This window comes from Thunnus albacares, chromosome 17 (genome assembly GCF_914725855.1).
Source record: "Thunnus albacares chromosome 17, fThuAlb1.1, whole genome shotgun sequence".
Lineage (NCBI taxonomy): Eukaryota > Metazoa > Chordata > Actinopteri > Scombriformes > Scombridae > Thunnus > Thunnus albacares.
The window spans coordinates 22,107,649-22,131,367 of record NC_058122.1 but is presented as its reverse complement, the minus strand read 5'-3'; the positions used below and the strand labels follow the sequence as shown (position 1 = coordinate 22,131,367).

At 40.8% G+C, this 23,719-nt stretch overlaps 1 protein-coding gene across 3 annotated transcripts; it reads right to left on the bottom strand.

Moving 5' to 3' along the window:
• Positions 1–1,512: 1,512 nt before the first annotated feature.
• Positions 1,513–23,719, bottom strand: ppp1r1b (protein phosphatase 1, regulatory (inhibitor) subunit 1B). Of its 3 annotated transcripts, none has more exons than XM_044332014.1 (5): positions 23,218–23,718; positions 10,525–10,614; positions 7,393–7,468; positions 5,917–6,054; positions 1,513–3,631 (listed from the first exon to the last, which is right to left on the bottom strand). In XM_044332014.1, exons 1-5 carry the CDS (start codon positions 23,329–23,331, stop codon positions 3,465–3,467), a joined length of 585 nt encoding a protein of 194 aa, XP_044187949.1. In that variant the 5' UTR covers positions 23,332–23,718; the 3' UTR covers positions 1,513–3,464. The 3 variants fall into 3 exon arrangements, with proteins under 3 accessions (XP_044187949.1, XP_044187951.1, XP_044187952.1); XM_044332016.1 differs by having other exon boundaries at positions 10,531–10,614; positions 23,218–23,716; XM_044332017.1 differs by lacking the exon at positions 5,917–6,054 and having other exon boundaries at positions 10,531–10,614; positions 23,218–23,719.

Genomic DNA, 23,719 nt, shown 5'->3' with positions numbered 1-23,719 from the left:
CTGTATTTTACTTCCGGTTTCGCTTTGTTATTGTTTAGTAATATGGAATTTTAAAAAAGCTTGAAAACAAGTTAACTGTTAGATAAATTAGCCCTATTACACACTGCATTTTACCTATGCTCTATAAAAGGTTTTAATCAGTCAACAAAAGAATAAGTATGTGCAGTCAGTACAGGAAATGAGTTAGTACTTCTACTTCAATTTATACAATTATGTTAGGAGTTCTTTTGTTGTTCTTGACAATTAAGTTTTATCAGTATATAACTTTATCAACAATACTTGTGTTAGTAGTTAGAAACAAAACAAAAATGAATATTCATTCATGAGTAAATAAACATCCGTCCAAAACTTTGTTGGAGTAGCAGTTGCTAAACAAATGCAACAGTTGCTTTATTCAAGGAAAAAATCCAATGGATAAAAAGAGAAAAGAATCAAATCTATTCCTTTTATCTCACTGAAAAATCCAGAATCTATGAATATCCATAACACTTCATTCCAAAATGTCTTCTATTGCACTAAAAAGAATCCATTGTCACTGTATGTGCACTGGAGGCTTCAAGTTTTCATGTTTTGTAAGTTGCACACTGGACCAAGGCTGGCTAACAAAGTAGCTGTGACGTCATGCTTGTAAATACTTGCCTTAAACTGAGATTTAGCCCAGAGAAACCCTTTAATAGATACATGTCAAAACAGCCTTTTATTTCTTTATTTGCTACATTTACATTGATAAAAATGTATTCAATAGTTTTTTTTCAATTAGTTGCAAAGAATCTGGTGTCAACCAGCAACCAACATTTAAACATAATCATTGGTCTACTCTGAAGCCATTTTAGTCAGGCATAGATATAGTCTTAGAAAAATGAATGAATGAATGAATGAATGAATGAATGAATAATCCTGCAAGCATAATCTTATTTAACAGGCTTGAACAGATTTAGACTCTTTTCATAATGCACAGTTCAGGACTGTTGACTGGGGGTTGATGTTATGCTCTCATATAATTTATAGCACACACATCAGGGAATGATTTGAAGTTTTTAAGTTTATGTTGAACTAATTACATAAAAGAATAGTTCAGTTCACATCAGTTCAGTTCAGTATTTGAGGATATAAATTTATGCAAATAACAAAATATTAATATGGTTCAAGTTCATTTCTGAAGTAGTGACTATGTGTAAAGAAAGAAAAAGGAATAATTTACATTTTGATGACATAGTTTGACCCTGTTTTTGTGTTGCTAATAGAAATTGTTTTGTTTTTAACCAGGAAGGCTTTTTTATAGAATATCACATGAATACATTTCATAATTTCATGAATTATTCTTCTTTATAAATACACACAATCAAATATCCCTTGTTGAGTCGTTGTATATTTTGTTATCCAGCGGAAGATTGTTTTAATGTTCGTATTTTATGGAGAACGGTGACTGGAGAGATAAATCAGAATCAATGAAAATACACATTTCCTTGGATAAATTCAGATTTCACACAGATCACAGATCAGACTAAAGGAGAAAGGGGGAAAAAGTGTTTATTTTGATATTATATTGATGTTCACTTTAAAACAACCACATCACATTTAGAAACGAGAGAATGGAAAAATAAAAGTAAAGTAAAGACAGATAAGAATAAGAGTTCATACATGTCTTTCCATGGCTGTTTTCTTCTGACCCAGGAGGAGAGGCAAGGTGGACAGAGAGCGGAGGAGGGAGGACAGCGTCGGCCGCATAGCCTCAGCACACACAACCTGCTCATCCAGTCATCCCACAATATGGGCAGGTCAGAGGTTAAAAAAGTTTCACACAGTTTATTTTATATACAGACAGCAGCCCAGGTGATACATTTATTCATCCTGTGGCAAAACTGGGCACCTTCTTGCACATCAGATCCTGGATCTTCAGTTAAATTGGAACTTAGATTAGACAAAGGCTGACAATTTGAGAAGCAAGACAGTAAAAACATTTTAAATAGTTATCAACTTGTCATCCATCAACAGAGAGAGACCAAGTGAACATCTAAAGTGTGTTAAAAAGATTGCAGAAAGTTTGTACAGTGACCATTTTGCTCAAATGTCAGTCATAAAGTAACCACGGAGACTGGTTTCAGTCTCCTGGTGCTGCATGCTACATGCAGGCTTTTTGTATGGTTGTATACAGACAGTAGAAACAGGAGCTGAGCTACTCACACACCGAGCATTAGCTTAGAAAAATAGCTCTCACAACAGATCCATGACATACAAATCATGAGTGGACAATTAAAAAGATGACAATAGAAAAGTGTTAACATACAAAAGGGAACCTGTGAGCACTGAGAAAGAAGCCGACAGCATATGGAAAAGATTTGAAATTTAATATCTGATTCCCCGAACAGCTCACCACTTCACATTGAATCAAAGGTGTGATGCATGGCGGCAATGGCTGAGTATTTTGAGAAAATTAGAGGTAGCTTCACCCTTTAAAGATTCATTTTAAAAATACTCAAATAAGTAAAAGTCCTGATTTAAATATTAATGCAATAACTGTAGGCATGCACTCACTGTGCACACTCATTAGACAAACCTTTTGGTGCTTCTTAAAGTGATACTCCTCCTAAAATATTTTGGTATCTATCTTTTTAGTAAAGGTTAACTGATCTTAGACTGACTCAGAAATACTCCTAAACATATGGATGGACAGAAATGAAGTGGACAATGATGCAGCAATGGTTTGAAAAGTTTCCACAGGTGTTTTTCAACTTTTTTTTTTTTAATGCTTTAAATTTAGATCTTTGGCTGGAGTATCACTTTAAACTTCCTCCTTTCTGCCACAAGATGGCAGTAAATACACATTTAATTAAAGGACCACACATTTAAAATATGCTGCAAATCAGAACGATGCAGGTTTCAAGATGAAGTGGATCATTGACCACAACACACATTTAAGGACTTTCAAGATTTTTTTCAAAGGGACAATCTTTGTTAAAAGTGTACCCAAGAAGACTGTGTGTTTATCGTAGTAATTACCCTCTTTAAAGGAACATTTAGCTCTGTGCAGAAGCATTAAGGTAGAGGGAGGACTGGTCTTTCAGGGTATTTGGTCATGTTGACCTTGGCCTCTCCACACTCATTATAAAGAAGGGGACATTAGGGCCAAAGTGGCGTCTGTAGTCTGCTCTCTCAGTAGATCATTCTTCACCTCCTCATAAGGGCCGACTCCTAAAACACAAACTCGCTTTCTCTTACACCCCACTTGACCCTGTTTCATTTTGTGTATATCTTTCATTCAATTACTCGCTTTTAATCTCCACCCACAGCTCTCAGACAACAGCGCACCCGTCTCCTCCTCGTATCTGAGTTCTTCAGATTTTAACCCTTTGAGAAAAAAAAAACACACCTTCACGTTCCCTAATCTTCCCTCCAAATGTTTGTCTCTCTCCCTCTCTCTCTCTCTCTCTTTCTCTCTCTACTTCACTCTCTCTCTCTTTCTCTCAGTTACTCCCCCGATTGTTCTCCTCTGTCGTTTCCTGGATTTTGTCCTCCCCCTCTTCCTCCTCCTCCTCCTCCTCTTCCTCCTGCGCCGCTTGGATCTGCTTGGCCGTCTCCCTCACGCTGGAAAGCTTGTCTGATTGGTCGGTGGTGGCTGTCTCGTGGTGATCTGAGGAGACAAAGACTGATGTCAAAAGCAGCAGTGACTCAGAATGTCCATGTTTGCTTTTGGTTATTTATAAAGTAGATTATGGAGTGTGTTTGGTAGCAGGAACAGGCCGACTATATTTAGAAAACGTGTAGAAAGTTTGTTTCTGGCCTTCGATGATCAATTTAGGAAAGGGCAAGTATTTGAAAAGGTGGACTGAACTGTAAAGAAATGTGTAATAGTGACAAATCTGCTGATTATATTACATTTTCATGTTCCTTTCTGAGCTGTAGACCCACTGCCGGATTACAGAAACACACAGGATGAGACAAGGAGACTGTTCTTTGTCCTTATAGTTGTAAGTCACTGAGTTTTCATCAGCTGTCAATCGTGTCGCAAACAGCTACCTAATTAAATAATTTTTGTCTTCTGACTGTCATAGTATACTGAGCCCTAACTGTGTCACTCAACCTGAAACAACAGATGAGCTGTAATCAAAGGACCCGATCAGGATCTTTCAACATCCTGTTTGGGTACTTGGTGTTTCACCAGGATCCCACAAAGGGATTTATTGTAAGAGCCTGTCATCTGGGCAGACAGTTCAATGATTCTGAATGAAAGGCCACTGTTCTCATGTATATAATAGAGTTTAAAAACCCATAATTGTGCTGCATAAAAACAAAAAAACACATAATAAGGCAGTGTATACGCAAAAAGATCTCTTCTTAGATATTTTGGTGCAGCTCCTATTTCGTCACTTTCAACAGTTTACACTCTCTGTTGCACTAAAGCATACAATGATAGAAATGGAGTAGAATACAGAGCAGGATCAGAGCTCTCTCTGCACAAACAACTCTGCTCTCTGTCCTTATTAATCCTGTCTGGCCTCTCTGACTGGTATAGATGTTGGTTGCTGGGCCTTTAGTCAGCTTCAGCGTACCCTCTGACAGATTTAGAGCGAGGGACAGAGAGCTAATATGACACTGGGTCTGTCTCTCGACGCACAGAGCTTCACCTGTGTTGCCGGCGGGCCCACAGAGGAGCTTACGTTACGCTTCCTCTGAGAACAGCCGCGTCATTCTACCGGGACCAAACCTTTTAGAGTAAATTATTTCAGAGAAGTGTATAAATGTTAAGGCCAAGAATAAAACCACCAGCCGTCACACTGCGGTTAACAAAAACGTTGTTGTCATGTCTTGCCCATGTGCTTCTTGTCTGTGTCTAGTTTCTCCCATCTTCATTATCTTGTATTGTGTGACACTCTTTGAAATTTGTTTCTTTTTCATAATTTTTAAAACACAAATTTAATAGGGACAAACTTTAAAATATTCTGCTGCCTGAGATTTCTTCTACTAATTGCCAGGTGATAGGCAGGGTGTTATGTAATGCCTCTCCTGGAGAAAAACTCAACTTTAGCACAATGAAATGATAAGAGAGAGAGTTTGACAGAAAAGGAAGTTGTTTTTCTCACAGTTTCAGGATGAATTCCAACAACAGTTTCTTAAAATGGGGAAGGGAAATCAGCCCTGAAATCACAAACTATATGCAGACACCACAAGGATAAATATTTTTTTTTAAAAAGGGCAAACTGGATCATTCACACAAACCTGATGGAAAAATACACCCTCAGATATGTCATCAGTTTGTGATCAATGCATCATTTTTGAGCTAAAAGAGGAAATTTACATTTTGGTGTATCCAACTTCCCTTATCTTTGGAGATTTAATATGTGGTGGGTGTTTGTTTCAGTAACTGTTAAACCATTATTCATGTTTTTCATGTTTTATTCATATTATTCATGTTTTTGACAGCTGAAATTCAGTGTCTCCTATTAAATGTCATTGTTGTCCATCTCCAGCCAATTTATGTAAAGAGATAAGAACAATGTAGGCTACACCACTACAACTGCAACAATGATCAATTCATCATTTCAATCATTTTTTGAGATGAAATGCAAAATATTTGATTGTTCCTGTTTTTTTTTTCTATTCATATATGACAGTTAATTGAATATCTCAACAGTTTAGACTGTTAGTCAGTCAAACCGAGCAAATTGAAGACATCACCAATTGGGAATGACATTTGTTTTTTAACATTTGGTCTAAATGACTAATCAAGAAAATAATCATCACGTTAATAAATAATAGAAAACAATAGAAAATCAGAGCAGTGTTAAAGTGCCAGAGGGTGTATTTTTCCTTCAAAACAACAACAACAACGGTGTCATCCTCGCTGACACTGTGTGTCATGGAGCCACTGACAGTATGTTACAGTCCCAGCCGGTCGACAGAGAACCTCCCTCTCACCAGCAGCTTTGGTGGGAGATGTGTCCTCTCCCTCCTCTCCCTGACTGTGGTCCTCATCCTCCTCCCCTTCACAAGGGTCTTCCAAAGGAGGGTAGACACCTAGGTTCTGCATGTGTGCTTCAGCCATCTTCTGCACAGCTGCACACACACACACACACACACACACACAGGTACACACAGCACACACAGGGAGATAGCCACACAAACACACGGACACAGACACAGGGATAGAGGGAGATGTTGTTGTGGTTTTACCACGCTTCAAAACTGTCAGTTTTTATCAAGCCTCACGGGGGTTTTTGAATACACGCCAGGCAGGCAGGAAGCCAATTAAACACATGCACTGACAGACAGACAGGCAAGCAGGCAATTGCGAAACGGTATCCCACACTGATTTTATTTTTTTTTACAGTATAGCCTTCCCTGTTGTTTCCTATCCCTTCTCTCACCCTGTTCTCCCATCTGTTTCTTTGTACCCTCGTCTTTCCTCGACCGCCCGCCCTCCTCAGTGCTCTCACAGCGGCAATGCTGACTCACACTTTTCTCTCTCTCTCTCTCTCTCCCTACACACTCTCTCCTCTTTTTGTTATTACCTCAACTCCTCCTCTCACTTCCTCTGGGTCACCTTGGCCTCTCTCTCTCTCTCTCTCTCTCTTTCACTATCTCACACCCTCAGATACACAGTGCGGCACTGAGGCAGGTCACTTATTCTAGCTTAAGGTAGGTTATGTAATTAGAAATTATTCCAAGGTAGCTCTCTCTTTCACTCTCTGCAACTGAGCTGCTGAAGGACAGATTTCTGATGCAAGAGCAAGGCTTCGTGCTTCATTATATCATCACACGACATGCAACAAACACCCAGAAATCCCAGATAAAATGAAGCTCTGCTGATAAGCTCCAAAATGTAGAATTTTGCCTCTTTAACGACCACATGCAACAAGCAAGAAGACACATGCATAAAGACACAAAAGAGAGTATATGTTTGTGTTCATGTATGTATTTCTATCATGCCTATACTGTATGTGTGTGTTCATGTTCTGTTCTGTTCGTGTGTGTGTGTGTGTGTGTGTGTGTGTGGGTGTGCCACAGCTGTATACACAACTGAGTGTAATCCTGGATGATCCAGACTTTCCTAGACTCACACTCAGTGTCTCACAGCTGTCACACTTTAATCTCTCTCTTTCTCCCTTTCTGTCACACACAAATATACGGAGCCTGCTGTTGAGTTTACACTAAGAATCGAAAACACTGACGCAAGCCTACGCATATGAGACGTGCACAGAAAAAGAAGGAGTGAAGGCTTTTATTGCATATCTACCCATCTGTCACATGCATTTTTGCCTAACGTGAAGCATGGAAAAATAAGGAGGAAATTGACTGCAGCCGAAGCACGGTAAAACAAGAAGGACTTAAACACAAGGATGAATCACAACACACACAACCACCACCTGTGGTATCATTACTGCTCGCACCGACCTTTGAGTGATGGAGGCTGGTACACGTTTGGGTTGACACGTTTTGGTTTGAGCACTCCGTTCTCTCCTACAACCCACTGTGAACACAGAGAGAGACACATTAATTAGCCTAAATTACCTTTTCAGTACCTTTAAAGTTGGAAAAAAAACACTCTATAATGAATTCATATATATGTCTTTATTCCAAAACGTTACCGTTACTACTAAGAAGAAGCAGAAGTAAAATATGCAGTAGATAATGCTTACAATGAGAGAAGTCTTCAAACCCAAGATGCCATGTTTTATCAGGACTGCACTATGAAATTAAAATGTTCTGTATGTCTTGTGCGTACAGAAGTTTAATCTCTTGAAGACTTTCACTCTCGTTATCCCAATGGCATAATCACTACATGTGTTTGCCAGGCATTTAATACCTTATTTTTAAGGACAAGTTTGGCTTCTTATAAATGCCATCATTTGCCAAGTGAGCGGCACAAGTAGTGTTCATAGAAGTGAACATTTTCTCAAAGTCCTGTCTGGTGTGTTCAATACTTTTTGACATTGAGATTTTCAAAAGAGTTTTAAAAAAATTACAAAAAAAACCTGTACTTACCCATTTAACATTTATAAGCAGTATATAAACATTAAATAAATGGTTTATAATGCACTATAATGTAGTTAAAAGTTTATATAAGGACATTTTTAAGTGTAAATGAGCAGTATTTGTAAATAATTATAACTTCTGCTATGAAGATATATTTCATATTATTATAAATGTGTTTTACTATATTTATATCAATCATTATCTATCTTAAAACAACAGTCAGGTGCTCATATGAACACTGAAACAGGCTTTGCTTGCTGTAATCATCCCTCCTGTTTATACTGACCATTAAAAGATCCCCTCCTATTCCCATCCTAATCCCTTATAAAATCCACAGTCCTTGTTTTGTACGAAAATATACTAAGAAATTAATCTAAAGCTAATATAGGGCTTAAGCCATCAGAATTAGTCAAATCAAGTGCACATCTTCCACAGTTACAGCCTTTTTAGTATAAAATTCCCTCTTTTCGTTATGATCCTTCCACTGCAGCTCAACAAGGAAACAAGGTTAACTTAAGATTAACCTTTAAATAAATTTTTGCACCAACCAAGGACTAGGACTGTGGATTTTGTCTCCCATTACATTGAAAGTGCATTAGGAAGGGATCTTTTAATGGTCAGTATGAACAGAAGGAATGATTACAGTATGCAAAATCTCCTTTAATGTCCAAATGGGCACCTGATTATTATTATTTAAAGGTGCAGTGTGCAGAATTTAGTTGCATTTAGTGGAACGGACTTGGTAGAAGTGGAATATAATATTCATAAGTATGTTTTAATTAGTGTATAATCACCTGAAACTAAGAATCCTTGTGTTTTTGTTAGCTTGATGCATAAAAGGCATCAAAACAGAATATAAAAGCAACACAAGTAAAAAGACATATAAAAAAGGCGGCGGCAAACAGAAAAGTCTTCAGCTATGATTTAAAAGAACTGAGGGTTGCAGCAGACCTGCAGTTTTCTGGGAATTTGTTCCAGATATGTGGAGCATAAAAACTGAATGCTGCTTCTCCATGTTTAGTTTTTACTCTGGGAACAGAAAGCAGACCTGTCCCAGATGACCTGAGAGGTCTGGACGGTTCATAATGTAGCAGCAGATTAGAGATGTATTTTGGTACTAAACCATTTAGTTCTTTATAAACCAACAGCAGTATTTTAAAATAAATTCTTTGACAGACAGGAAGCCAGTGTAAAGATCTGAGAACTGGAGTTATATGATCCACTTTCTTGGTCTTAGTGAGGATTCGAGCAGCAGCGTTCTGAATCAGCTGCAGCTGTCTGATCGACTTTTTAGGGAGACCTGTGAAGACAGTGTTATAGTAGTCAAGTCTACTGAAGATAAATGCATGGACAAGTTTTTCCAAGTCCTGCTGAGACATAAGTCCTTTAATTATTGATATATTCTTCAGGTGATAGTAGACTGACTTTGTAATTGTCTTTGTAATTGTGGCTGATGAAATTCAGGTCTGAGTCCATGACTACACCAAGATTTCTGACTTGGTTTGTAGTTTTTAACATTGTCGATTGAAGCTGAGTGCTGACTTTTAAACGTTCTTCCTTGGCTCCAAAACCAATTACTTCAGTTTTGTTTTTGTTTAATTGAAGAAAATTCTGGCACATCCAATCATTGATATGTTCAATGCACTTGTGCACAGTGCTTGTATTGGACCATAGTCCCCTGGCGATATGGTTATGTAAATTTGTGTGTCATCCGCATAACTGTGGTAGCATATTTTCTATTTTCTATAATTTGAGCTAGTGGGAGCATGTAGATGTTGAACAGAAGAGGCCCCAGGATGGAGCCTTGGGGAACTCCACATGTCATTTTTGTCCACTCAGATGTGTAACTACCTATAGACACAAAGCAGTCTCTGTCCTTTAAGTAGGATTCAAACCGGTTTAGTACTGTAGGGAGTCCGCCATGTTGCACAGCCATGTTTCTACAGTAGCCTAGAATGGACAAACCAAACACTGGCTCTAGAGAGGGCCTTTTGCGTTTTTTGTGGGTTTCGCAGCCACCATAGGTTCTCCTACACGCTTATAAGGGGTGGGTGAGGAGTATTCAGTTGGTTGTGATCTGCAACCTCACCACTAGATGCCACTAAATCCTACACATTGCACCTTTAAGACAGACTTGAAAAATTGTGAACCTATCCTTTAAAGTAAAGTTACCACAAATTGGTTAAACTTGGTTACTTGTTTTTTCCAAAGCTTTCAGCCACAAGTTTTTGTTGTGAAACTGCTATTTCTAAGGTCAAAATGAACCTTTAATCTCAAAGAATTTAGTAAAAATTTATCTTGGGTTGGAAAAAGACACACAACAAGAGTTTGTGATGATGGACACACCAGAGGGTCCAGCAGGAGTTAAAATATTATATAATTTTCTAATATGAGATACTAGTTAGGAGCTGATTTATGAGACAGACAGTAGATGACACAATGACACAGCACTATGTTGTTAAACACTGAAATGTCAGATTCACGACTCATCCAGATGATGACAGATGAGAATGCACAAACACTTATTATAATAAAGTGTTTCGACTTCACCTTTACCTGATGGGTTGACTGATCATCTTCAGGAGATGTTTGGTCAGCTACTCTAAACAGCGTAGCAGGTGTGGGCCTCCTGCGCCGGATCTATAAGCAAACAAAGACAAGCCATAAACAATTGAATAATTAAACTGGTCAACACTGTATTATTAATAATGTTCACACACTGTCTCAGCAATCAAATGGAAAGTGTTGACAGTTCATGCTGGGCGGCCCTCGCTGACTTCATTAGTGCTGCTGCCCATGGGTCAAAGCCAACAATAACGTTCAATACTGGCCGGGTCAGAGCACATGCTTCAGTCAGTAGAGCAGAGGAAGACTCATTATGTAGCTGTGCATAGTAAAAGTCATGTAGAGTAGACCAGAAGCTAAATTGATGCTAGCTGCTTAAATTAACCAGCATTTCAAGAGTGTTAAAGCTTTTGATACAGGATTTATTTGAAATCAATGACCTCCTCAGTGTGTTTGGTGTGTGCACCAGGTAGAGTCATATATACTAAGACGGACAGAGGGACCATGGAAAAGGTGAGTTTACATTAAATGAGCAAAAGTAATCAGCCCAGACACTCCCCTCCAATGTCCAGTCTCCCTTTCTATTTTGTTTCCTGCAGGTCTGGACTTCACTTCCAGTTAAAGTCACTATGTACAGTGAACTCTCTGTCCTTTAGAATAAATGACCAGCTGTGCCCATACATCCCTCCAGCTCACAAATATCGTGCCCTGCATGAAGACTAGGCCAGAAGGGGTGCATTTAACTGTTTTTGGGGGGTTTTTTTTGCAAAAATAAGTCTTTGAAACACTCTCAGCATTCAGATATACTGCAAAAAAATAGTCATTTAAATCAAACAGGTAATCAGCAGAAAATTTATCAAGTTATTAATCAATCAAAATGCCAAACTGCAACTTTTTTCTGTTTTATATTATTGTAAATTTAAATATCTTTGAGCTTTGGACTCTTTGACCTTGAATTCTGGGAATTCTGATAATGATTTCATAGTATTTTCTTATTTTTTGCAAATTCCACATATCATTTAAATCGTTTTCTATGTATTTAAATGAAAAACCAAAAGCACAATTACATGAAATTAAATCCCACTTAAAAGAATTAAGCACTAACCTTATTTTACAATATTTTCTGGTAGCTTATAAACTAAATGATTAATCAATTAATCAGAAAAAATAATCTCCAGATTAATTGATCATGAAAAGTTAGTCCCCACACTACATGTTCACAGCAGAAAAGCTTATGTTGCAACAGTGGTTTGAAGTTTCTGTGGATGTTTAGATGCATTTTTCCACTGTGAAAGAGTCACAATTGGAATCCATTGAAACCGACACAAATCCAAGTTGAACACAGCCTTTGTCCCACATGAAGGACAAAATTGTAAACTTTTTACAAGCCCCCTTTCATGCTAACAGGAAGTGAGTGTGTCACGCTCCAAGGATGAATTCGTGGGTGGAGTATTACTTTAATAACTTGATCATTAAAGGAATGCCCCGAGTAGAATGAGTGGGGCCTTTGCGTCATCTTGCAGAGTTACATGATCGATGCTTTGACTCACTTCCACACTATTCTAAAGGATTAATATTTGACATCTATAAAATTACCTTTTTGGAAAAATAAAGGGCACTGAGGAAAACAAGTAGCACAGCTAAGTGGACTTGGCAGGTCAAACAAGCAAGGTATTGAAAAGTGTCCTCTGTGGAGCAAGCCAACCTTGGCCATGACATGAACCTTGGTGCTGCTGTTTACGGCACCACATAACATCACAGGAAGAGAGTTAAGTAGCCTGGCTCTATTTTGCGTAAAACTGCTCCATACAGAGAGGCGTGTTTGTGTTCGGTTCCCCTCCGTCTTGTTAAGCAAGCTGTGCGTCATCACAGTGAGGCGCGTGTTGCCAAAGCAGAGGCTTGCAGGCCGCGTGGTGGAAATCTGCCGCTGTCAAACGCGGCAACACAGAGTAATCGAGCGTGGATTTCTCCCTTATTTATGACACCAGAGATACATTTTAATCTTGTCACGCAACTTCCAGCCTTCTCCTGGATCTCGCACACAATCCATCTTCCCCTCATTCACCTCTCATTTCCATCTCACTTGATCCTCTGCTTCCTCTATCCTGTTTGCTTCCATATCCATCCGTCATTCCTTGACACTGACCCTCATCCACTTCTGTTTCCCTTTCTTCTCATTCACCAGAGTGCGTCATAACCAAAATCATATTATTATCAATTTGCTTTGTCTGCCCTCTCCTCTGCTCAATTGATCTCTCCCCCTTTATCTTTACTGGCAGGGAACATCCACAGGGCTTCCTCTAACCCCACCCCCACCCCTCCGTTTCTCCCCTGGCAAGGTGTGGAGGCCTGGGGCTCTGTGCTGCTGTGAACCCTGCTGCCTCTGCCTGCCTGACACCTGCTACCAGCCAGCCATTAAAGCCATTAAACTGGGAAAACCACAAGATTCCTCCTCGTAATTCTAGTCATGCAGAGATTTGCTTTTATTATCTTGTCTTCTTTCAGTCATGTCAACTTTTGAGCTTATGGTTAGGTTACATTATTCTGGTTTAAGTTAAGGTAAACTTTGGGTTATTGCTTTCTTTTGTGGAAAATACTGTCCTGAATAAATCCACATATCCTGCTTCTTTTCATACATATCTGTCAAACAATGTATGTACACATTAGTTCACGTTTTCATCTCCCAGGCTTAGTACCTTTATTGTTAGTTGTTCTGGTTTCTGCACTGAAAACTATCAAACAAAAGCAAAAAAAGAGAGTTTCAGACTGTCTGAAGTGGTTTTTATGACCCCCCCAGGGAGGTCAAAGCTTGCTGAACCTCTAAGAAGGTGTCATTGAAAGAGCCAGTTGCGTAATGATAGCTGGGAAAGATTCATAACTACAGATTCATTTACTCAGATGGAGATAAAAATAGGGCCAGTGAGATAAATGGAAGGTAAAATGATTGGGCGGGATAATTGAGGTCACTGAGAAGCGTAATCTGATGATCTATTTACCCAATCGTGTGCTGACATGCCGTGTGTGTGTGTGTGTGTGCGTGTCACCCTGATTTCATCTACATAATCATCATTGTGGGTTTGCGAAATGCCGTGACATGACCTCCTATAGGAACCAGGAAAGAGTCCACTTCTCAAATAAATTGTAAAACAGGTTGTAAATACACTAAATTACATAATAACAATAACAACAAGCATAAATGCATCTGTAGTACACAAACACAGGTGTCTCTTTCTCTCTTACATGCACATTCCCACACACATTGTGATGGTGACGGTGACAGTGACGGTGGCGGTGACGTCCTGCTGTATGATATTGGCAACACCAGATGACATAAACACACATACTGACTCTAGTAATTTTCCAGCCTTAAAACCACCCCACTCCGCCCGAGTTACATAATATCGTATGTGACTTCCTCATTTATGCCAACACTGGGGCACAGTGTGTGAGATTACACCCGCTATGCTTTATCCCTCCCCCCCCCCTTCCTCCCTCCCTCCTCCTCTACTTCTCTAAACCCCCTGCCCCCAATCTCACAAACCCCTCTCCTCTGCTGCCAGCAGAGGAGAGGGGTTTGTGAGACTGTTTTTGCTCCAAGATCAGTCGAGCTGCTGTGGACTCGCTCCGAGGGGCTCTAAGCTGGCTGCTGCGGTGGCCTTTCGGCGGCTCCACAGGTGTACGCCTGCAGGCTTCGCCCAAGAGGCAGCAGCACCCTCTCTGCGTTTCACAGAAAGCTTTGGTCTCAATAAGAAAAAAAACATTGGCTCATGCATCATAGCATAGAAAGGAGATGTATCTAAAGCTGATGAGTGAATTTTAATAATGTGCTAACTGCATTGTCTGACAAAGAGAGGAGGAAGAGAAAAAAAACCCTCTAGATTCAGATTCAAACCTGAACAAAATTTGGTAAAACACACCGTAAACACCTAAATGTAATGCCCTTGTATTATGCTTCTCTATTCTTAACATACCTTTCATGAATTTGCTGATGATCTCTTTAAACCTCTGTAAAGCTCCTGAAAATCTTATAATTAGGCGTATATTTAACTTGTCAAGTTTAATTGGAGGTAAAGAGGTTAAGTAGCAGGAATGACTCAAATACTTCACTCTGTGCCTGGTGGGGTACATGAGTCATTGGCAAATGTTGACTTTGCACGTGTGTGTGTGTGTGTGTGTGTGCACAGGTATGTGTGTTGGCTTGCATAGCAGCCTGGGTTGCAGATCGGCTGATATGGGTTTGCTCCCTAGAGGCTGTCCTCTAAGCTGGCGCTCTTGTGGCCAGGCCTATAAAAAGCAGCAGTAGTAGGACAGCATAAACTAGATCGGGGGGTTCTCTAGGGGTTCTGTAGGATGAGACAGAAACTCTGCCCTACACCAGCACTGAACAGTCAAGCATCTCGAGGGGAGTCAGCTTTGCAGATCTGGCCTCCGCACAAAGACAACACACCTCAGATCTCCCTCCCTGTTAGCTTCCATCCCTCGTGGCCAAAAGCACTCCATTACATCGGGCCATCCTATCAAGCGGTGTTTGTCGGCTCTCTCTGATAGAGGTGGATCATCCGTCAGGTCCATATGGAGCTTTTCTAACTCTCTATCTCTCTCTCTCTCTCTCTCTAGTGGCCTGTAACCCAGCTCCGGATGAATAGATATGGATTTGTACAAGATTGATTTGCAGTTATGGCATCTGCCCACAGGCGAATGCCGCTACATCATACAGAAATAAGTACTCGTGTACGTGCATGGCAACATACAGTACAGTACACCAATGGGAACACACTCATATTGTTAAGCCATAAACTATAGAGAGGATTAAATCTTGGACCACAAACTAATAGCAATCTAAAACCTTTGACAAAAAAATTACAAAAAGCTAAATGTGAAGGTGGAAGACCTGAGATCAAAAATCTAAATTTGTTACTTTTTAGTTACTTACATTTGTGTGTTTCTCAGCTTTTGGTTTTTACTTTTGCTTTATGTTTCTGAGTTTTGGTGCCTTTCTGGTCTTTGTGTTTGTTGCTCAAATGTTCTATGGGTGAGGATTGTTCATGGTACCCTTTCCAGTAAAGATAGATCACCTTATTGTTGGTTGCTTTGTGATCTTTCATTTCTTTGTGTTTCTTTATCTAAATAAAATTACCAGCATAGATGCAGCTCTTACATCATTCACCCCAACATCTTCCAACACCTCCTCTTTTCTGTCTTCCCTGTCTTCCTGTAAACGCCTCCACTGAATACAAATGTACCTTTCTCTCCTCTTGAGACCATTTATCTCAGCTCTGTCCATCTCTGGGTGAGAGGTGCAGATTTATTCTCCGCCTCTGCTGTCGTGATCTTTAGCAAGTCTGAACTCTGCGGAGCAACTCAATTAAACAAAGTCATCGTGTCGCCCTTTTCCTCTGAGCCATGCCCCCCCCCCTCCTGCACACACACCCCTGCATACCCAGTGAGCCTTTTAAAATGAAGTGACTGAACACCATGTGGTGCTCTAAGTGCCATCTAGCAATGGGTTCAATAACATAATAATGTGAAAAATGATCCCTCTCTGTATGAGCTGAGTGCATTTTTTCCTGGTTGTAATGTTGCAAGTTTAAGTGTGTAAAATCTAAATGCATAATTCACACAAATTCAAACATGAAGGTGCTGTTTCTTGTATCTTCTCTAGTAACGGTCTATTTCGATTTTGTCAGTGGGATGTGGGAAATAACACTGCGGTCTGTTTTTTAGACTCCAAGATGCAAAATACCAGTGTGGTTAATTGATATCATTATCTCTAGATTTTGTGTTTTGCTCAAAAATGGTTGGCTAAACCTTCCTGACAAAGCTGGCAGACAAAATGTTTCCATAAGCATGACAAACACATAACCAAGGCCAATGATCAGATCTATCATGTAACAGACAGCTCTGTCAGATACATTCAGGCTACACTCAGTCACCACTCACAGACAGCGCTGCCAGGCGGATTCAATGAGGCTTCACTGAGTAACACCCGCTTTTTGAGTTTCCAGCGGTTTCGAATGGGTCAAGGACACGGCTTGTGCAAATTACAATCCCGACTGCAGCTTGGTGAGGTCTGGGGTCTGCCAGATATGTATGAAGTGCTCATTTCTATTCAAATGAACAATATTACTGAATTCACATTATGTCCTGCGTGTTGCTTCTCAACATTCACGTAACACTTTTGAGGTGACCTTTGGCCTCACCACTGGCTAACTGAATAAACAGATGGGCTGGAGATAGCATCTGGAGGGGCTCTCCAATGACCCCCAAATAGGAAATGTAATTACGCTGCACCCACTGGCAGAATGATATCATACTCAGACAACCATCCCCCCCCTACCCCTCTCTATTCTCTCTCTCCTTCTCCTCTGTCTCACAGTACCCCCCAGCATTTACGTAATTAGCTGCTGGTAGCTGTTTGGCCTGTTGTTCCAGAGACTGTTGGAAGAAAGGTTTACCATCACAACATGACGGAGTTAATACGCCAATGGCTGATGAGTGACAGGAAGCCACCTGCCAGCCCACAGCGCACGCTGGAGCAACACACAGGGTGAGGTGACAACAGGGAACGCGCCAATCAAAGCTTTCAAAGAGACGATGGCACGGCTTGCAACCTGCAAACACGGAGATAATTCTGCTTTCCTTGTTCGCTTTGCTCAAATTCGGCAGCACTGAGTGGTTTCACATTGTGCAACTGACAAAGACCTGTTCCAGAGGTCAACAGGCAGGTACACACAGAGGGCAGAGTAGCTATAGTTACTCATCTGCAACGTCATACGTACCCACAGGTGATAAATGAAAAAAGGTTACTGTTGATGGTTGCTATGCAGCTTATAGGTCATTGCTTGGATGCAAAAGGCATGTATAAACACAAGATTATAACCAAGATTTACTATCATCTACAAACCCCTCGATTTACTATCTGATTGCTTAAATCCAAATATTGATTTTGGATTCCAGGCAGACAAACCAGTTGCTACAACTTATTTCCGCTTTGAGCCATTCCCTCCTAAACATACCGAGGACCTGGTGTGCCCCTGTACAAGCTCATTACGTTGCAGGCAGATAAATATGCAATAAAAAAGAATGTCTCAACAAAAACATCAACTGCTGTGATGAAAATCAGAGATTACAACAAGCACAGCAGCAATAACATAATGCCATGTCTTCTCTGTGTTGATGAAACAGGGCTAGAGACCAATCCCATTTGTTTTGAGTAAGGCCTCAGCGCTCCTCTCAATATGCCGACATCAGTCTGACCATCCCGCAGCTCTTTAGTGAGAGAGGGGGACTCCCGGCTTCAACTTCCCCCCGAAGCGCAAAACAAAATCAGGAGTGAGAAAGGCAACACAAGATGTAGATCGGGATCCAGATCTGCAACAAGCATACTGACATCTGACGACATTCGATGACAAGCCCTTATCCCCCAACCCATATTTCACTCTTCGCTGTGCTACTGTTGCCCTTCTAATCCTCTCCCTCTCCTCTCATCACAGATATGGCTGCTGCAGTTGTTGCTATAGCCAAGTTTAAGAGATGTAGCGCTTCAGATGCACTGTGATAGAAAACAAAACATGGAGATGAATGAATGCACATTAGGGGGATGCATCTCTTCATGATTTGGTTTGATTAACGATGATCCCCTGAAGCGACAAGTGAGTGACTGAGTGGGATAATGACACCAACCGACAACAGAGGATTTGTTGACCATAACGCTGAAAGGCTAAGAGGGCGTGTTGCAGTGTTGCAGGCCACCGTCAGGCTTTTCTGTGCCCCGTGCATGCCTGAGGTGCAGCGGGCATTATGGCACATTTTCAACTCCCTGTGTACAGTGTCATCAGGCACAAATCACTCTACCCATGTTCAATATTTATGTTTTTTTTAACTGTTTACACATTACACATCCATGAGCACAGGAGCCAGCAGCAGATGATAGATTGTTCTGTTCATGTCGTCATGAAGTCAGTGTGATTTTCAGCAAAAAAAATACAAATAAACAGGCTTTCTACACTGCTGAAACAAAGTGGAAAAGAACCATGAAAGGAAACTTTGTGCTAAACTGTTGTAGACATATACAGGCCATGAACGTGTTGCATGAGAGTTATTAACTAATCAAAACGCCTGGACTGTCAAAAACAGGCAGAAACAAACATACAGAAGAAAGAGAACCATTGATTGTGTCCAAAGTGTAATTACAATCTGCGGTTTCAAGCAAGGCAATTCATCTTTTTTTTTTTCTTTTTTTAAATAATTCATTTTTGCCACTACAAACATCAACAAACCGCTCTGGGCAGGCAACTGAAAGGAACATAAAAATTCATTTTCATAAGACAGACAGATTGCGTCATCGGGCAAACTGAGTCAGACCACTATAGTGACATTCCTGACATGTCCACATGCAGGGAAAGATCACTGCACCCTCTTGCCCAGTCCCAGCATGCTTTGTGCCATCCAACAAGATGTTCTTTCTGGGAGTACATGTTGACAGTCCCCCAGACTGCTAATGTTTACCCACAAACACTCGCTGCATCAAAGGTCGCTGTTTGACGTTTAACCCAGAAACCGGACCAGGGAGGATGACGGAGAGGGTTGGAGAGAGGTGGTGGTGGTGGTGGGGGGGGGCCTCCATGAAACCTAAAGGAGTTATGCCCTCCATGTCCTTTAGGTTTAATATAAATTAATATGGGCTTGGCTGTTGTTTGAAGGCTTTAGGCGGATGCCCTTTTCCCGCCCTTTGACATTCCCTTTGATATTCTTAGTTTCCTATCATTTCAAAGGATCAACATGAGGTGATCAGATCAGGCTGAGTCAAAAGAGGAGAAACATGGAGAGATGTCTGCTTGTTGAGTCCACAGGGAGGCAGACTTGTAGGGAATCAGGGATGCAGTGTCTGCAGCATGACCCTAATCTCTGTCCATTATGCACATTACCCTACATCACTTGCAAAGCACGCAGGATTGGTGTGTGTGTGTGTGTGTGTGTGTGTGTGTGTATGTGTGGGGGTGTGTGTGGAGTGGGGGTAGGGATGGTAAACACAGCCATGTGCTTTCTCTGTGTTTTTGCGGACAAGCACAACTTTCTTCCTGACCTCTCGATGTGAAGATTACTGATGAATGTTCATCTTAAAAAGCCGTTCATTCTGGGAGGATTTGACAGAACATAACTGCGGTCATAAAAAAAAAAAAGATGGCAGGGATGCTACTGGAGAGCCAGAAATAAAATATTATGATGACAAATGTGTTGTTGTGGTTTTAAAAAATTCCAGTCCGGGCACTATTGGGCTTGAAAGAGGATATTGTTAATTGGAAAGGACTTAAACAGTGATGTAACCTAATAGTGAGTCTGAAAATCTTAAATTTTCTTAAAACAAGTAGAAAAATCTATTAGTGAGGAGAGATTTCACTTCACATGTGTCCAAAATGTGTCCAAAATTTGAATCAAGTGACATTCAGGTAATGTTGGATAACACACAGAAGCCACTGTGGACTGTTGTCATGGTTGGTACAAAACTGCTGTTGATTATCTTGGAAATCTTGGGCATTGTTTATCTAAAGAGAGTAATATTTGAAATTTTAAAATGTAATTTTTCAGTGCTTTGACCACCACAAATGAAATTCCATTCACCTGCATGTACTGGGGTGGTAGCAGAGGATGCAGGCGACAAATGTCTCAAAACTTGGCCAAATAAAACCAGAACAATTTGCATTGCAAAATACCACTAGGGGTAAGTGGGAAATGATTTTTTGTTGCTATTTGAATAAACTTAGCCTATTTTTAACAGTAAACCCTGCAGAACAGGTGAGAAGTGTCTACATATCTTGCACATCTGAGGCATGTATACAGGTAGCTGCTGTTTTCCTCTCACAATGTACAATATTTCACTGAGTGGGAGGTATGGTAGCGTCTCACACATCAACAGCGAACCCATCAGAGAGCATTCACACATACATATCTACAAACATGTAACAGCACCAATGGAAACAACCTATCCAGAAAGACAGAGCTGTCCATTAAAGTTGACCTTTTAGATGCGAACTGTGGGGGAGCTTCAGGGCGACATACTGTAGTTGTTCAGCCCGTCTCCATAGTAGCAGTGTACAGCACCGGAAACAACAGTAAGGAGTTGCTGGTTGTGTGTCAAGTTCAGAAGAATAGTAGTCATTGCAACTCATTAGCGAAGACGGACTTGTGGGGCAGCAGTAATTGCTATGGGGAGGGGAAGGCAATGAAATGAGTGTCGTTAACTGTTAAACCCTGCACTCCCACATGTCCCTGGAGACTCTCATCAGCCCTGCGTAGATGCTATCTGCTGTTACACACACATAAACACATCCTCTCCTGAACGAACGCCCCTTCTGTTTCCCACACTGCCCTTCAGTGCATTTGTTGCTTTGTTGGAACAATTAGTTCTCCTCCATCTGCACACAGATACACGCATTAGAGTATCATCTACAACCAACATGACACTTTACAGTTTTATGCTCTTGAAGCATCTCCATGACATGTATGATTGAATGAGCTGGCATCTTGACAAGACAAGCTGATGCAGAAGCTTTAGCATACACAACCTATCTGGAGGTAAAGGCCAAGGCCCGCCTGCTGCAGGAAAGCCAACCAAGGGGCCTAAATATAGCTGATCACTGTTTGACCATAAGGTGATTGAGCAATAAGGTCCACCTCAAAACAGAAGGAAGTAAGTTTTTTTTTTAAATAAATGAGCAGCTCACATATGGTAGATTGATATCCTGTTGTTTCTTGGAAGAGATGATAGGCATCAGAGTGTGATGACATGGCATAACAGATAGAGAAAAGAGGGGGAGGAGGAGAGCAAGTTTTTATGTGTTAATGTGAGTGAAACGTTGCAAAAACATTTCCATCTCAGCCCATAATTGTGTATTAGTGTCTCAAATGAGAGTGTGAGATGAGGCAACTTGTTTCCAGTGACAAGAATGATCTTAAAGGATAGTTTCGCAATTTTTCAAGTCTTTAAAACAACAGTCGCGCTTACAATGTAAGTAATGGGGGACAAAATTCACAGTCCTTGTTTTGAACAAAAACGTATTTAAAAGTTTGTTTGAAGATCAGATGAAGCTTAAGCCACCTGAATTTGTTATATAAAGTGGATATCTTCCACACTTACAGTCTTTTTAGTAAAAAATTCTCTTTTTGTGTCTCGACAGACAGTGTTTTCCTGTTCAGCTGCAGTATAAGGATTTTAATGATAAAATATTGACTTGATTTGACTAATTTGGACAACTGAAGCTTCCTATTAGCTTTAAATAAACATTTAAACACATTTTGACATGGAGGGAGGACTGAGGATTGGAAATGCATTATGAAGATAGCCACTATGAACAGCAAGAATGATTACAGAAAGAAAAATGTGTAAATGCTTGTTTGAGCACCTGAATATTGTTTTAGGACAGACTTGAAAAAACTGTGAACCTATCCTTTAAAAGCTGGTAGAGTAAGGCAAGAAAAATCACATTTGATTCAAGAAAAGTCTTGAAAAAGGAAGATTTGCTTTAGAAGAAGCGAAGTTATTCTCAGAAATGAAGGCTTCAAGAACCTAAAACAAGTTGCTCGTGACTCCCTTTGATATGCAGTTATCCGATTTTCTTCGCTACTCAGCACATACAAACAAACATATGATGAGAGAATGATGATGAGTTAGGGGAAAAGATGGAGCATGATCGCTGGCCACTCTAGTTCATTAAAGTCTCTTTTATGCAAGCTGTGAAACAGGGACAGTCCCTGAGGGAGCTGACCCCAGACAGGTGTGAGAGATCAGGTTGTGTGGCATTCTCTCCGCTTCCCTTTATATGGCACATCTCTCTCTTGCTTTCCCGCCCCATCTCTCCTCAAGCTCTCGGGAGGGATGAGCCATTGGCCTGGATCTACCTTGGCATCAACTGATTCCTACTTTGGCCCACTTTCTCCTGCTCTAAAATAAGAGCCACCAGCAGCATTAGGGCAAAAAAAAAAAAAAAATGAGGAAAGATCAGAGTTTTCCAATCAGAAATGAGTGTACATAGTTCACAGAATGATACAAGCCATGCTGAGTCAGTCATAAGACATTTTTGTGTGGCAAAGCAGGGCTGAAGCTTTGTTCTAACAGAAGCTCAAATGACAGAGGCCATTCTACATGCAGGGAGAACGACGAGCAGCCAAATACGAAAAAGGAGTAATTATTAACAGTGTCAGTTACGTGACTACCAACAAAATGTCAAGGGCTCGCTGTTGCTGTTATAAGTTACAAAAGAGTGAACTGGATTCATAGGCAAGATAATGGCTTTCATGTCAATGTCACATTGTTAAACAGGTCAAGATGAGATGAGACAGCGAGGCAGTAATCTCATGAGGAAACAGAGAAAGGGAAATGTCATCATAATTTCTCAACCGAGTGGCAGACAGAGCCGGCAGATCCAGCCCTGCATGAGAAACTTGTCAAAGATGAAACACAGCAGAGAGGAAGGATGACGCAGAGACAAGATGTTCTAAAGTGGAGAAATTTATCCAATAGTGGTACAGCACTTATACGATAAACAATGCCACCCCTGCTTTGAATTACTAGGTGAGAGCTAGAAGGGGAATTAGTCAGCTGTGAAACAGAAATAGAAGTCAGACCTGAAAACTAAAACTGAATCCTCAGAAACTCTTATCTGCCCACTGCCTGCTCACCATCTCCACTTGCCGAGGGTCCAGGTTGGTGGGCGCGGAGGCCGGAACAGCAAATTGGATCTTCTTCCTCTCCTTGCACTCCCCCTCGACCTCGGTCGACACGGAGGGCTCCATGGCTCTGGATCCTGGGGGTCTGACTCCCAGCGGAGAGGAAGGGGGTTGCTGCCGAAGATCACTATAAACTTCCTGGAGGAACCTCCCACTGTTGGGTAGTCCCACTCCTGAAGACTTGTCTTCCCTCTCCTGCCTCACTCCTGAATTCCCTCTTCTTCTCTTAGCAAAAAACACCAAACTGTACAGACTCTCTTTGTCACCTCCTGTCCTCTTTCCCTCTCCAGCAGTTGCTAATAGTCTCCTCTACCTCTCTGGTTCTCCCTCTCTCACTCCTTCTCTGTTTCCTCTCCCTCACAACCTGTGCAGCAGGAGTGAATGAGGCATGTCTTTAGATCTGGCTGTGAGGGCGAGAAGTGGGTGGATAGGAGGGGAGGGAGAGGAGGTGCCA